Genomic DNA, 17,444 nt, shown 5'->3' with positions numbered 1-17,444 from the left:
ATGAGACACTGGCCAGTCAGTCTACATCAGTGAGATACCTGTCTGAAAAAGTACAGAGTCAGGGGCTAGAGAGTCGGCTCAGCAGTCAGCAGTGCTTGTTTCCTGGTTGGGTAGAATGCCGCACTCCTTTAACAGCAGCACTCAGGAGGCAGGGGCAGATAGAGCCAGCCTACTACACAAGAGAGTTCCAGGACAGCCGGGGCTACAAACGAGCCATGGCAGCCAAGGCTACACAGAGAAACCCTATCTTGAAAAACTGGAAGAAAAAAAAGGGGGGGGGGGCGCGAAAGAGGAAGAAGAAGAAAGAGAGCAAGAAGTGAGAGAGAATACTTGTTCATAAGGACCTGGGTTTAGTTTCCAGCACCCGCATGGTAGCTCACAACCATCTGCAACTCCAGTTCCTCTATAGGAAAAGCTGTATTAAGCATTAAGTGTATAGATAAAACAGATAAATTAACATTAAAAAGAAACATAAAGCTGGAGTAATAGCAGAACTGGTAACGCAGTTGCCTGAAAAGCATGAGGTCACTGTTCAGAACAGACATAAAAAGCTATGCAAGGTGGCATACGTGTACCCCAGGGCAAGGGGCGTGGGCCTGTTGACCAGCCAGACTGGCCTAGTTGGCAAAGTCCAGGCCATAATAGACTGTCTCAAAAGCAAAGGGGATGCCATTTGGGAATTGTCATCTAAAGCTGTATTCTGGCCTCTACGCACATAGCTCCCATACAAAAGGAAACATCAAAATACAGTGTGCAGTCAAGGCTTTAGGGAAGCAGTAACTGAATCCAAAAATGATGATGGAAAGTGAAAAGAAAAATCAGTGAGATAAAGCAGGTGGCTCTTTGCCAGTTAGATATACCTATCAAGAAAAGAGAAAGCCTGCCCCAAAATGGTGAAAGAGAGATATTACAATACCACTGAAATTAAAAGGGGACTAATTAAGGAATATTCTAAAAACTATATACCAGTACATTGGAAACTGTAGAAGAAATACACAAATGTCTGGAGCATATGACCTGCCAAAACTGAAGCAAGAGGATATTTTTAAAAACTAATTAGATTAATAAGCAACATAGAATTAAGATTGAAGTAGTACTAAAAAGTCACTCAAGAAAGAAGATCTCAGAACATAGGAATTCACTACTAAATTTTACCAAATTTAAAGAAAAATCAATCTACTGAACGAAACAGGGCGAGCTCTTTCAAACTCACTCTATGACACCAGTATTACCTTGCAAAACCTGATGACACAAATAAAGACAACTATACCAACATCCTGGCTAAAAACAATGCAGAAATCTTCAATAAAATATTCACAGATGGAATTAAGTAAGAATTCCTCCCTTGTAACCCCTCATATACTCTTGGGTTTTTTCTCACTTTTTCTTAACCTACATTTATTTACTCAGATAAAAAAAAAATCTTAAAAAGATCATATACCATGATCTAACTGATTACATTCCAAGGAGCAAGGATGGGTTAATATATACAAATCAATAACACAGCATGTAAATAAATCAAGAATAAATATTACAGAATCATCTCAATAGATAAAGAAATAAGTCTCATAAAATTCTATATACCTTCATGATAAAAAAATTCAATAATTATATATAGAAAGATGACACTGTAACACAATAAAGGCCATATATGATAGATTCACAGAGAAAATCCTATCAAATGGAACAAAAATGAAAGCATTTAATCTAAGAGCAGAAACAAGACAGATTTCCACTCTCTCTGATTAACATAATACTTGAAGTTATAGCTATAAAATTAAGAGATAAAAGAGACAGAAAAGGGAAAGGAAGTCAAATTATCCCTGTGTGCAGATAATATGACTCTACATATAAAAAATCCTAAATATTCAACCCAAAGATTCTTAGAACAGGTACATGCAACAAAGCAGGATATAAAAATATATACAAAATTCAATAACATTCCTTTTTCTGGGGGAAAGGGGTTCAAGACAGGGCTTCTCTGTGTAGCCCTGGCTGTCCTCAAACTTACGGTGATTCACCTGCCCCTGCCTTCCAAGTACTGGGATTAAAGGCGCCACCACCACCACCGCCACTCAGCTTCAATAACATTTCTATACACCAATAATAAACTCACTGAGCATGAAACAATGAAACCAGGAAAAGAATCCCATTCAAAACAGCCTAAAGAAAAACCAAAACAAAAAAACTACTACGGCAGGTGAAAAACTTTAATGATTGAAATGACAAACACTGAAGAAACTGAAGACACCAGAGCATGTGTCTTCAGGGCTTGATGACAGCAATAGCAATCTACAAGCCAATGCGATCCCCCTTCAGAATACCGAAGACATTCATTCTGGATAGGCAAAGCAATCCTAAGAAAATGGATCAATGCTGCAAGTATTAAAATATCCATTTTCAAAATATACTGAAACAGCAGGACAGTGGTACACACAAAAAATTAACAGGCCAAAGAACAGAATAAACAAACAAACCCATATTCCTACAGTTGCTTCTTAGCACAAGTGTCAAAGCAATGCACTGTAAAATACATAGCTTTTTCAACAAATGGTGTGGGGAAAACGCAGCTTCACATAGAGATTTAAAGCTAGAATCTCTGGGGCTGCAGCGATAACTGTGTGGTTAAAAGCACTTGTTGCAGAAGAGCTGGGGTCAGTTTCCAGCACATGGTAGTCCACAAGCACCACCTGATAACTTCAGATCCGGGGAATCTGATGCCCTCTTTGCCTCCAGGGAAATCAGATGCATATTCATGGTGCATATAGATACATGCAAGCAAAGCACTCAGACATATACAAGTCTAAAACCAAACCAGAATAAAAACCCTCAAAAACCAAACCAAACAAACAAAAATACCTAGACTCTCTTGTCTTATCCTACACAAACCAATGACAAGTGGCCCAAAACCATAATTGTAAAACCTGAACTCCAAAATACAAGAGGGAAATATGAGAAACATGTAGCTCCAATAGCTCAGGAAACAAAGGTATCAATGAACATGCCTGTAATCCCAGCACTCGAGGAGGCAGAGGCAGGTGGAGCTCCAAGTTCAAGGCCAGTCTTGGTCTACAATGTGAGTCCAGGACAGCCAGGGCCACACACACACACACACACACACACACACACACACACACACACACACACACACACACACAAAAACCTGTCTGGAAAAACCAAACCAAAACAAACACAATTAAAAAAAAAAGGAATTAAATCAAATAATAAAGCTTCTGAAATAAAATAAACAGAGTAGAAGAACCCTACAGAAATGCAGGACATTGTTTGAAGCTCTTTACCACAGTAAGTCTAATACAGAAATAGACAAACAATTTTCTAAAACCTATTTGTATGCCGGGGGGGAAGAAGGCACGTGTGCCAAAGCCTGTGTTGCACGTTCATAGGACAACTCCCAAGAGCCCTCTTCTTCCACCATGTAGGTTCTGGGCATCACAGTCAGGTCATCGGGCTTGCGAACAAGCAGCTTTACCTGCTGTGCTGCTACCTTGCCAGCCTACGTTACACAACTCTCTAAAAGGTAGATGTGTAATACATATCTATAATCAGGAGGCTGAGGCAGGAAGATTGAGAGCTAAAAACCAGGCCAGGTCACAAAGTGAGACCCATATACATACATGGAAGTGCCAAAATTAAACACTTTTCTTTGTATAACCAATATATATTGATTTTAAAACTAAATTATAAAGGCACAATTGATTGCAATAGGTCTCAACTTCTCAAAAGCACAACGGTTCAACAAACTTAAGGAAAAAAATGCAATATCAAAACTCTGTCTTATCCCAGTCTGAATAGCTATTATTGAACAAAACAAAAATCAAAAAACATATGCTGGCAATGATATGAAAAAAGGAACCCTTGCACACCACTAGTGGGCATATAAATCCGGGCAGCCATTACAGAAAACAGGATGGAGGTTCCTCAGAAATCTAAAGATAGACCTACCTTATGATCCACACATATGTAGATCTGAAGGAAATGAAGTCAGCATGCAAAAAGAGACACCCCAATCCCCCTGATTGTTGTGGTGCTATTAGCAACAGTCAAGTTATTATAGAATCTTTGGGATCAGGCTAAGTAGCCATCAACAGATGAGTAGATAGAAAATGTTATGGGCGTGTGCACACGTGGGGGGGGGCGTGTGCGCGCGCGTGCGCGCGCGCACACACACACACACACACACACACACACACACACACACACACACACACACACATTTGTTACTCAACCAAAAGGAAAAATAAAATTTGTCACTAGCAAAAAGTTAATAGACCTGGAACACTATGTTATGTCAAATAACCCACAAATAGAAAAGTAATCACATTTTTTCTCATATGTAGACATAAAAATAAAAAAGAAGGAAAAAAAGAAAAACCAGAAACAAAAAAATCCTGCAAAAGCAGAACTTTAGGGCAGATGACAGAAGGGAGTAGAGCAAAGTAAAAGACAGTAGAAGAGAAAACAGACCAAACCACCACATTCATATATGGAAGTGTCACAATGAGCAGTATTAATTTGTACTATTAACATAAATTGATAGTTGCAGTTAAAAATGTCAGTGTAGTTGACTTGTTTAATACTTGACTCATGAAGTGCCTTTCCTCTTGGTAAAACAGTTTTTTGTTTTTTGTTTTTACCTCAGGTCATTTGTTTCTACTGTATTCCCAGATCTGACCAATATAGGTGCAGGCAGCAGAGAGCTTGGCATTAGCTGCATGGAGGCATCAGTAAAGCCTTCTGTGGTGGCAGTTGGGATTTCCACCAAAGTTAAAATGAATGCTTGTTCATCTTCTCCATCTTGCTGTAGACTAGCAAATAGATTCACTGTCAAAAGTTAAAAGTTAGCAATGAAAAACTAAGCCAAGAAATAGCATAAAATCATTACTTCATCTTTGAAAAGAGTCTTATAATTTACAATGCCAAGACTAAATAAAAAGTTAAAATATACCCTCTAATTGCAAACCCCAAGACATGATACTTTGTGGGAAGCATTTATAACTTTGAATAAAATTGATAAACTTCACATTTGTATTTTATGACTGTCATTGGCTTATTTTTAAGTATGCTTTGTACTCCCCCCCCCCCCCATATCCCACAGTTACATGAAAGCCACGTGTGGTGGAACATACCTATAATGCCAGCATTTGGGAGTCAGGAGGATCTCTGTGAGTTCAAGGCCAGCCTGGTCTACTTAGCAAGCTCCAGCACAGTTAAGCTTAAAAATTATACTACAAATGATCTGCACACTTTGCTGGAAGCAGTTTTTCCTACCTGCTTCATCTTGAGGATTGATCATATGTTCTTGTTGAACTTCTGGAATAGTAGATGGTACACTCTGGGGAAAAAAAAAAGAAAGAAAGGAAGGAAGGAAGGAAGGAAGGAAGGAAGGAAGGAAGGAAGGAAACTGAATCTTGAGAATGTTTCTGACAGTTTGACATATGGTAAAAACACAGTATCTACACCTGTATGCGGTTCTGAGGCACGTTCTTATAGAGCTGAGGCTGGCCTCAAGCTCCTGGGCTCCAGAGATCATCTTCCCTCAGCACAGGCGAGGGCACCCACAACACAATCCACAACCCACTGTGGCCAAGATAAAACTAGGACAGATAGGAGGAGCTTGGAGGAAGCACGGCGGGCCTTCACCAAAGAGCATGGGAACCAGTGATGAAACTGGTTAAATGAAGCCACATATCTGGGGTTTTTGTTTGTTTTAAACACGAGGTCTCTGAGGGCAGCGTGGCCAACCCCTCCCTCCCAAGTGCCAGGATCAAATGTGTGCATCACCACACCCAGCTTAATTCTGCTTTTTGAGACAGGGTCTTGCTATGTAACACAGGCTAACCTAATTCGTGTTATATAGCCCAGGTTGCTCTCAAACTTGAATACTCCTGTCTCTACCTCAGAGTTGGGATTACAAGTGTGAGCCTCCACGCCAGGTTCAACTTACATATTTATAAAAGACCCATGAACTGAAAAGGTTAGAGTTTACAATATGGAATCTATGCTTTTCTAAACGGAGAAAAAGAGAACCACACTGTCTATTCCTTTACCTCTGGGACAGGAAGCATGAGCACGCCGCTGCCTTTAGGGTTGTCTTTGAGGGGTTCTTCAGCAGGACTCTCACCAAGAGCCGGGCCTGAATCGAGTGTGGGGAGCCCTGCCGCAGAGGAAGCAATCGCAGTGCCTGGCAGCTGAGCCTCCGGCAAGCTCTCTTCGTGATCTTCATTTCTGAAATAGTTTCTACATTATTTTAAGTCAGTTAACAAAGCAAGAAGTATTTTTAGGACTAAGTATTATCACTTAACGTAATGTTTTCAAAGTTGAAAAATGTTAACTGCAATGGAATTCTTTTTCAGTACAATTCTTACAGCTATGACCTGTGGCAAAAGCCAAGGCACAATATAAAATGAAGGCCAGCATCTCCTCCCTCCCTTACCTTGCACTTAGGATTGCTTCTTGAGAACCACTGGTCCCTTCAGCATCATGCACACAGGGCAACTGGTTCTGCTCCTCAGCCTCCGCTATTGTAATTGGCTCAAGGCTTTTATCTTCTACTTCTACTGCTTTGGAATCATTTTCCTCAGTTTCTTTAAAAAGAAAGGAAGGAAAGAAGGAAGGAAGGGAAAAAAACAAGAAAAATACACTTAAGATATAGTTCAAAAAAAGTATAGCTAAATCTCTATATTAGCAACATATTCTATCTTAAAAAAATGGATTTGGTGACCCCCTCCAAGTTTCTGATAATCCAAAAATCAGCTTATTCACATAGCAAAAGAATAAGGTTTGCCAAGATTTTTGAAAAGTAAACCACGATCGATGAACCCTACACTGCACATATTTCATTCCTGGCTGTCAAAGCAACTGCATTTGCATTTGTGGTGACAGTCGATAGGATCATAATTCAAAGCAGAACAATAAATAAGGGCTGCCAAGATGGCTCAGCCGCTTACAGTGCTCACCACCAAGGCTGCGTTCAATCCTCAGGACCCACACATGAAGGGAGAAAAGTGACTCCCGCATGTTGTTATTGGATGTCCTTACATCCTCTGTCACACACGCAATAATAATAATAGTAATATAGTATCTAAAAAGTGGTAACGAACTCACACCCAAAAGAGAACGAGAAGTGAGCACAGAAGGGTCTGTCTAAGTGCACTACACTGGCTATCCTGGAAGGCGTAATTAATTGTGTGGCAGGTGAGATGGCTCAGTGGGCAAGCGCACTTGCCATCAAGCCTGACAAGCCTAATTCAACCTCTGGGTCTCACACTGGGAAAGAAGAACTGACTCCAGCAAGTTATCCTTTAGCCACACACATGCATCATGGCATACGAACAGATGCGAGACATGCTCGCACATATATGTACACACATACACACATTCACACACACACACACACACACACACACACACACACACTAAATGTAATATAATATTTAAATGATATCAGAAAGGGAAAGGAAAATGCTTCTAAATGAAATGAGAGACCACATATGTACTTCTGGATACAGTTTGAGCCAGTTCAGTGAATGAACTACCTGCATATATGTGCTGTGTCAGACATTGCTGGCTGAAAGGAAATCTCAAATATTAGGAACCCAAAACTAGGGGGGAATGATGCTAATTATCCAGAGTTTTCTAAGCATGAATTCAATAATCTATGAAGTCTACAACTTCCACAGCTTTCCCTAAGGAATCAGTCGTTTGGCAAGAAGAGGAGGTGGAAACGGAAATGAATTAACATGCACATCACAGTATAGTGAGAACATTTTAAAAGGAGGACACTTGAGAGTTAGCTGAACAGGTAAGAACACTGGTTGCTCCTGCAGAGGACCCAAGTTGGAGTCCCAGCCCCTCACAGTGGCTCACAACCATCTGTTATTCTCGTTACAGGGATCTGACATACCCTTCTGGCTTCTGCAGGCACCAGGCACACATTTAGTGCACAGACATATATTCAGGCAATATACTCTACATATAAAATAAAATAAAATAAAATAAAATAAAATAAAATAAAATAAAATAAATAAAATAAAATAAAATTAAGCAACTGGTGTGCAAACATGGTAGAAGGAAAAAAACAAAACATGCCCTCTGATCTCCACATGTATACAGAGGCACAAAACAATACATAGAAAAGAAAAAAACAAAAACAAGCATGTCTCATTAGCCAAATTTACAATGAAACCCTACACCTAGATAGTTATATTAAAAAAAAAGTGACAGTGTCTGGCGTCTGGGAGGGCTATAGATGTGATAATGCACCCTTTAGTGTTTGTTTGCCAGGTTTAAGTTCAAACTTCAGCACCACTAAAAAATTAGGGGTGTGGAAGGAGACAGAGAGTAAAATTCTTCACAGTTGGAAGACTAAAACAAAGATTCCAAGATCAAGGCCAGTCTGAGTTATACAGCGAGTTCCTGGTCAGCTCTGAATGCATAGTGAAATCCTGTCTCATGTGAGCTTGTGTGTGTGTGTGCATGTGTGTTTCTGTGTATGAGAGAGAGACAGACAGCAAGACAGACAGACAAACTATCATAGATAGCTGGTTAAAAATAACAAAATGCTATAATTACTCTTTTTCTTAATTTCTAACTGCCACATAAAATATAAAAATTATCAAGTAAATAACTGATATCTTTCTAAAGCACTTTAATAGTTTGTCTTCAAAGATTAAACACAGAGGTTGAGGTTATAGTACAGTGATAGAGTATAAGCTTAGCATGTGTAAAAGCCTAAATTCAACCCCTAGCATGAGGGAGGGTGAAAAAGGATTCAAAATAGAAATACTGCATGGTCCAAAAATTCTACTTTGTAAATATAAACCCAGGAGAAGTGAAAACATGTTCTCATGCATGTTCACAGCAACATTACTGATGGGCAGATACTTCCCATAAGCTCCTCAACAGATACTAAACAAAATGTGGCATATTTATGCAACGAAGCCTTACTGGGTGCTAAAAAGAAACAAGGGCAGTGAGTAAAGGATCTTACCAGGAAAAGGTGGAGGCCTATAAAGGTGGGAGAAGGGAACCAACTCCACAAAGTTGTCTTCCAGCCTCCACCCACGCACTCCCCACTCCACACACACATAAGAGCAAAACGTTTTTAAGAGTATTTTATATATTATACCTTATAACTGAATACTGAAAACATTATGCTAAGTGAAAACACCAGAACGAACTATATAGTGTATGTTTCTATTTAGATGACATGCCTAGAATAAGCAAATGTACAAAGACAAATATGAACTAGTGGTTGCTTAGAGTTGGAGAGTAGCTGCCAGTGGTGACAGTTACACACTTTGGGGAAGAGAACACCACCGAGCCGTAAGCTGTACTGTCTATGAATGTCTCAGTAAAACTGTGCTTTAAAATAAATACAACACTTTAGACAGCCTCTACCTCCCAGGTGCAGTGACTGCAGGTGTTCTTCTCCCCTGAAGAAAACAGACGTGAACAAAATATTGACACACTAAAATAAAATTCAAGACTACTTATTATTACAAGAGTTGCATGTGCCACAGTGAGCATGTGAAGGTCAGAGAACAACTCTGTGGACTCAGTTCTCTCTTCCACCTTTATTTAGGTTCCAGAGAGCAAACTCAGGCCTAGAGGCTTGGGTGTCAAGTGCCTTTACCCACTGAGCCATCTCACAAGCCCATGAGGTAACTTGTTAATGTAATTTGGCAAGCATAAACTCACCTCTTTGAATTTCCACTTCTGTGCCTTTGATTATGCAAAAACTGGCAACTTCCTGATGACCATCAAGTCCACTGGGCTCTACAATCTCCTCAGAACTTGGCTTAGGTGTAACAGGTGCAACAAACTCACTCTCCACGCTCAGATGTGCAGTCACTGTAGAAGCTGCACTCCTAGAAGTGAAGAGATGCAAGTTGCCAGCTGTGCAGGAGTCCCTTGGCTGTGCTGTGCTGGGCACTAACACAGCTAACACACCACCATTAGCTACCACAGTATATGTAACTAACTGCTTGCTTGTCTGTCTGTTTTGACAGAGTATCAACATGACAGGAGGCTCCCCTAACACTCAAGCTACCTCCTGCTTAAGCCTCCAGAAGGCTGAAATTACAGGTAAGTACCACCATACCTGGAAAATGTTAACTTCTGAATGTTAAAATTAAAAAGTTGTTAAATTTACCAAGAGACTTAATAAACTAGAGAACACTTTTTGTAAAACAGGCTACATTTATATAAAAATATCTCACTTAAGTTTCAAAGACACGGAAAACATTGCTGTGGTTTTATATGCAAACCAATAAACCATTATCAGTATCAGCTAATTTTTAATTTAATGTGTATAAAATTAGCATTGTCCACTTTAAATTTACATCCTAGCATTACTAGAAGATAATGACTAAGTCAGCAGTGCCGCCTGACTGTACTTGTGACTGGAATGCTGAAATCACCTGGTTGACAGAGTGTCCGCCATCACTTCTTCCACCACATCAGCCTCTTCTCTAGTACTTTGTTCCTTTGAGACTATCTTGCTTTCCTCAAATGATGCAGGTGACATACTAATGACAGGTGAAGAAACTTCCTGATATTCGTGAACAATTTTGTGATTTACATTATCTGGGCTAAAAGGAACATGACTTTTATCCTTTGAATGAACATCAGGAAATACACATACTCCTACTGCAGAAGAAAATAGGAAATTAAAATTGACCCAATATTAATAGCTACCTGAATAAAATTAATTTCTCAACATTCAATAATTGTCTAACTTAATCTCAATATTAAAAGTTGGTTCTATTAGAATCCAAATTTAATTTCATTATCTCATTTCATTCAAGAAAGTGACTTGTAAGAAGCTTATTCTTATCACTAAAATTTTGGGGTACTCTAAATAAAAGTTAGTCTTTTTGTCACTTTCAGTAACTATATAACTCTAAATGAATTTCAAGACAGGACATCTTCACTTACTAGTTTTTTAAAATTATACTTTATATATTAGAAGTCTGTGCCAGGCTTCACTATATATCCCCCCTGAGCAGGAAGCCTTGCCTGGGACACAAACTATTAGAGACTCTCTTGAAAAACAGTTATGAAGCAGGAAGCCTTGCCTGGGACACAAACTATTAGAGACTCTCTTGAAAAACAGTTATGAACTTACAAGCCTAACAATGAGAATGAGTGACAAGTGACGGGCACTACCAGTCACAACAACTGCCAGTATCACAATTAGCTACAGTTAAAGATAATGACTGAAGAGCTGAGCTTCTGGGGTAGGAGATCTAGCTCAGTTACACAGCACTTGCCCAGCAAGCAAGGCCCTGGGTTCAGTTCCCGATACCACAAAAATTAAAATTAAAGTAACAACATAGTTTCTACCTCAGCTTAATGTGTTAAAAGACTTAGGCTGGCACTTCCTTTGGCTCCTAGTAGAATAAATCATCTCAGTAACTACTATTTGCCCCTTCATAGATTTATATCAGCTATGATCATCATCTCCAGCAGGAATCCCTTTGCTAAAGAAATATCTATGAAGTCATCAGTCATCAACCTCCTCCCTTATCCAATGTTTATGATGTACTACAGGTTAAGGATTTACTAGATAACTATCTGTGAATATAAATTACTCTCTCTTTTTCCCCTCCTCTTCCCCTCCCCCACTTTTATATCAGACAAGCTTTGGCTGGCCTGGAACTCACTATGTAGACCAGCTGGCTGGCTGCAAACTCACTGGGCTCTACCTACTTCTGTTTCCCAGTGGTTGGGGAATTAAAGACCATCGAGTGCAGCCAAATTATTCTTATATTTTTAGTTATGATCCTTGCCTTTTTAACAGCTGAGCCATCTCTCCAGCCCTAAATTCTTCTTCTTTTTTAAAAGATGTATTTATTTATTACGTATAGTGTTTTACGTGCATGTACACCTGCATGTCAGAAGAGGGCATCAGATCACATTATAGATAGAAATGAGCCACCATGTAGTTGCTGAGAATTGAACTCAGGACCTTTGGAAGAGCAGCTAGTGCTCTTAACTTCTGAACCATCTCTCCAGCCCCCAATTACACTTAATAAGCCAACTGTATAAACTCACAACTGTTGCCACTACACATAAAGAGTCTTTAGTTAAACAATGAATGATAATACAATTCCTTCTTGTGAAAAACAACACTGATAACAATTTCTAAAGTAAAAGTCTTCTCACTAAAGATGGCGGTTACTCAGCATGGAGGTATAATTTCTTAGCAGATTTTTAAATGTTTTTTTCTTCCATTCTTACCATCATGCTGTTCAGTGATGCCCTCTGACTGCAATACTATATCTCCCATTGTCAGTAAAGTTATGGCGGCTTCAGTGCTTCCATCACTGAGACCTTGAGCAAACAGACCAGTATTAAAACAGAAAAATGAATGTATAACTCCTTACTTAGGAGCTGTACTCAGACTCCTATCTTCTGGTAAGGAGTTACAGCAGCCTTCCTACCACTGCGTCAGTACTAGGGTCACATTCTGTTCAGGTCATACACTGCGTACCAGAATCACCAATGCTGACTTGTAGTTACTGCAAACACTTCCCTGCGTTAACTGTGCAGCTCCAGGGGAAACAGCGCTGCTTCTCTGGTGAACATGAACTCTCGGCTCACCTTCTCAGGTTCCCTTCTGAGAAGCCCGGGTGCCAATCAAGATACCATGTTAATGTCTTTGTTCTACGCTTAGCAAGCTGCCCCACTCATCCAGCGCCACTGCTAATCACTCTGCAACAGTTAACCAAGCAGGGAACTTTTGTTTTTGTTTTGTTTTTTGAGACAGGGTTTCTCTGGGTAACAGCTCTGGCTGTCCTGGAACTCATTCTGTAGACCAGGCTGGCCTTGAACTCAGAGAACCACTTGCCTCTGCCTCCCACGTGCTGGGATTGAAAATGTGCGCCTCCAGCGCAACCACCACCAGGCTTAACCAAGTAGTTTTAATCAATTCTTTGTTAACAGTTACCTGGTTCTTCTTGGGTCTGTTCACCTATGACCATTTCCTAAAAGAAAGAAAAAGATAAGCAACATCTTAAATGTCCCCCAAACAAATGCTCTGGATTTATTATTATTTTAAGCATCACATTTTACAAGTCTTTCTGTGTTTTTAGTTATGATAGTAAAACTGTTCTAACTTATGTTTATTCATAAGGGTCACAAATAAGAACAGAAATAGTAATATAAAGGCCTTTTGTCTCTCACTCCTGATTTACCTGTCTCCTCATCTAACTGTTCTCAGGTCTTCACAGGCATAACCCTTCAACACCAGTTTTTACCCAGTGAGAACTGAAGTCTGGAGAGGACATAAACTTTCTACACTGTGTGGCTTAAAATATAACGACTGTTACTGATGAGCACACCGGAAACAGCTGTTCAAAAGGCAGCATGAGGCGCACCACTGACCTGCTGCCCAGTAAAACTGTCAAGTGTCACCTAAAAACAAACAAAAACCAGCTATTCAGCAAAACCTATATCAAGTGGTAGCTAAAACCACACCTGTGAAGCCCAAGCGCTCAGCGCGGCCTCCCTGCAGCTCACGGTGCCTAAGCTGCTGTGGGCTCTCTCTTTGCCACAGGTACCAGAGGAGTAAGACTTCAGTACCTAATGCCATCATCATTAACAACAAAAACCCATGGATATTATCTACTATGAATACAGACATAAATACGTTTGAAATGCTAGTTAACAACACATAAAAAAATCATACATGATAATCAAGGACTTTTGTCCTCAGGGAAGAAAGTGTTCAACACCCAAAAACCTTTCTTAATACAACTTGTCAATAAAGTAAAAAAAGTAAATACATTTTATTTTTATATATATATATATATATATATATATATATATATATATATACACACACACACACACACACACATATATACACACACACATTTGTATTAATGCAAAAGTAAAATTAAAACCCTCAAAAAAATATACCTGACAAAGTCTAAAACCCTACCATGACAAAACATACAACAAATCAGGAGAGAAGGGAACTTCCTCAGCCTGATATAGACCATAGATATAGAAAACCCCTCAGCTGCTTTCCCTTAGGACTATGACCAAATCGCCAATGTCTACTTGTTAGCCAGGTGGTGGTGGCATACACCTTTAATCCCAGGACCCAGAAGGGAGAGGCAGGTGGATCTCTGTGAGTTCGAGTCTAGCCTGGTCTACAGAGTAAGTCCAGAACAGCCAAGGCTACACACGGAAACCCTGTCTCAAAAAACAAAACAAAACAATGTCCATTTGTACCATGTCTAGGAATTGATTTACAACAGAGGCTCCAGTCAGGGCGACCATCTAAGAAAACAGTCAACAACAACAACAACAACACTCAAATTGGAAAGTATTATAAATTTAATTTCAATTTTCCAATACTATATAAATGAATCATGCCTGGAAAAGATCTTCATAAATGTACTCAGTTTAAAACAAAACCATAGGGTTGGCCCTAATTCAATGTGTCAACAAGAAACACAAACACAAACACAGGAAGAATGTCATAAGGCAATGGAAGCCAAGGTGGGAAGGTCATGAAATGACAAAGTGCTAGCAAATTCCAGAAAACTGACAAGAAGGGGATGGGGACAGTTTCTCTCTCAGATCCACTAGAAAAACCTACTAGAAGGGGCTGCACACATGTGGTACATATACATACATGCAGGCAAACCACTCACATATACAAAATACAACAAACATAATTTTTATTGGTTTTTTAAATTCAACTTTACTATAGTATTTATGATGGTATAGTTAGTTTTATAGATACTATAAATTATTTAACGGGTGCAGTGGTGCACACCTTTTAATCCCAGTATTTGGGAGGCACAGGCAGGTGGATCTCTGTGAGTTCGAGGCTAGCCTGGTCTACAAAGTGAGTCCAGGATGGCCAAGGCTACACAGGGAAACCCTGTCTTGAAAAACAAAAACAAAACAAAACACAAAAAAAAGAAAGGAAGAAAAAATAAGAAAGTTATTTAAAATAGACTTATGCCTTAGAATTTTGAGGTAAAAGTCAATGATAGTGATAGCTTTACCAAACAAACACAAATCTAAGTTTACATTCAAAGGTAAAATACTTGATAATTCATAAATTTTGGCTATTCATGAAAACAGTTCCGCACATGAGAGGAAAAAGTAAACAAAGTTATGAAAACAATCTTGTATCTTTAAGAGGTAGAGAAATGAAAGACCTGAACATACACAGAGATACTTACAAATGATGGATGCAGAACTTTTTCTGGCTGCACATCCTGAGTTGTCGCATCCATGTTTGAAACTTTATGTTCAACAACAGTTGCACATCCTATGTCTGCAACGTTCATGGTGATCTCAAGCTGTCATAAGAAGTTTTATAATTTCAATTTGACAAATTACAAACTCTAAAATTATCTTTTTCCACAATAATAAGCAAAATTAAACATTAAAATGAAGAAACACACTAGTTATACAACTTAAAAACCTATTATAGTAATTCTTATGTGACTTAACACTCCACTGCTGAGGGTTCTGGGTCTATTACAGTCACTAATCAGAATCCCTATAGCTAATCTTTTGAGTAGCTGGCATCTCACTTTCCATTCCTCTCACTTTGTCCCAATTTCTTCCATTTGCCTAACATTTATGTAATGTTTTCAAAAATACAGTCATATAAGCATGGTGATACAAAGTCAAAATAGATACACTGGGGCCCTGCCCTCAAGAGACTCCAATTCAAGAAAACTACATGTTAACCATATATAAAACTAACTGTACACTACCATAAATATTATAGTAGAGACAACTTAATGTGTTTAAAAACACCAATCACCTTATCACTCCTAGTGCAACAACCCTCTCTCTACCACACCAAGGTAATGGGTTCACACACAGTCTTTACTTAACAGACAGTTAAAAGGAATATAATTTTTAAAAAAGACTTAATTATGTGCAAGGGCTGGTGCAGATGACCACATCTGTGAGCCTACAGAGGCAGTGGAGGTGGTTGTGTCCCTTTGAGCTGAAGTTACAGGCGTCTGCTGGATGTGAGTGCTGGGATCTGAACTGCGGTCCTCACAATAGAGCAGCAGGAACTCTTACCTTCCCAGCCACCTCTCCAGGTCAAAGGAAATACGATGTAAATTCTTGCTGTTAACTGCTACATCAAAATTGCTACTATGATAGGTGGAGCACAGCCCACAGTGCATGCTGACAGGGCCCTAACTCTGACTGCTGGAGCAGGGAAAACACAGTGCAGCTAAAAGAGAGGCGCAGCAGAGGCATGCCCTGAAGCCTGACTACTGGACGCTATCTTCACCAGCAACTTGCCTTCACCAAGTGGTGGTGGTGGTGGTGGGGGCGGGGCGGGGACTCTACAGGTGAACTCTGTGCAGTTTAATCAGCCGTCCTCCCAGAAATCTCACTTTCCTTTGGTATTTTCTTAGAGTTACTAAAATTTACATTCAGTATACTTACTTGAAACTTTCAGTATTAGTTAACTTCAAGAATTCTACTAACTCATTACTTTTATGACATGCTATTATTAATCTTAAATAAATTAAAGGTAGATTTTCCTTTCCGAATTGCATCATTTCTTAACAGATGTAGCATAACATTACCTGAATTGTTTCACACATCACCACTACTACCTTAGCAACCTCCTGATTCTATTTTAAATGACTCAACAAGTACTCTAAATCCCTACACAAAACTGATTCAGATATTCTGCTCAATAAACCAGCTGGGTGACTAAGAATTGAATGAGACCAGAAAACGTCAAAGCTACAGAGTTGGAACGTGAGGCCAGGCAGGACAAGGAGGCAAGCATGCTCCTCTACTTCACACCCCAACTGCTAGAGTGCCCACAGCGGCCTCTTTTCTTTCTTCTTAATTTTTGAAACAGGGTTTCTTTGTGTAGCCTTGGCTGTCCTAGAAATTTCTCTTTAGACCAGGCTGGCCTCAAACTCAAGAGATCCGCCTGCCTCTGCCTCCCAAGTACTGGTATTAAAGGCATGTGCCATCACCACCAAAAAAACAAACAAAAACCCAAAAAATAAAACAGAAGAGTGGGGCATACTGTAGCTGCAGAAGGACTACTTATCATAAGAGGCTACGGAGTGGAAAGGAGGAAAAAAGGCAGAAGAGATTGAGAATGGAGAAAGTGGGGGGAAATGGATGGTGGTAAAGAAGGAAATTAAAACCTTAGGTAAAATGATGTAACCGATTTTTTCCTTAAAGAAACTTAACTACAAAATTACCACCTATTCTAGCAAATACATTTCTGATTTTATCCACAACAGAACTAAGAGCACACGGCTGCGTTGGTAGAGATCTTGCCAAGTGTGGACAGTCCTGAGATCCATCCCGAGCACTACATACCTGTAATTGCAGCAACTGGGAGGTAGAGGCAGGAGGATTAAAACTCAAGGTCAGCCCAGGCTATATGAGAAACA

General features: G+C 39.5%; 1 protein-coding gene across 1 annotated transcript in view; it reads right to left on the bottom strand.

Moving 5' to 3' along the window:
* Positions 1–17,444, bottom strand: part of BDP1 (BDP1 general transcription factor IIIB subunit) — a 96,329-nt gene that overhangs the window by 16,603 nt on the left and 62,282 nt on the right. The window contains exons 27-35 of the mRNA XM_084801342.1: positions 15,231–15,350; positions 12,974–13,010; positions 12,265–12,357; positions 10,443–10,671; positions 9,721–9,890; positions 6,455–6,605; positions 6,069–6,258; positions 5,290–5,353; positions 4,656–4,842 (exon numbers count right to left, since the gene is read on the bottom strand). Of these exons, the coding sequence (XP_084657468.1) occupies positions 4,656–4,842; positions 5,290–5,353; positions 6,069–6,258; positions 6,455–6,605; positions 9,721–9,890; positions 10,443–10,671; positions 12,265–12,357; positions 12,974–13,010; positions 15,231–15,350 (1,241 nt within the window). The remainder of the gene's footprint in view (positions 1–4,655; positions 4,843–5,289; positions 5,354–6,068; positions 6,259–6,454; positions 6,606–9,720; positions 9,891–10,442; positions 10,672–12,264; positions 12,358–12,973; positions 13,011–15,230; positions 15,351–17,444) is intronic.

The sequence above is a fragment of the Acomys minous genome (assembly GCF_964271855.1).
Source record: "Acomys minous genome assembly, chromosome: 11".
Lineage (NCBI taxonomy): Eukaryota > Metazoa > Chordata > Mammalia > Rodentia > Muridae > Acomys > Acomys minous.
This window is presented reverse-complemented; position numbering and strand designations above follow the sequence as displayed.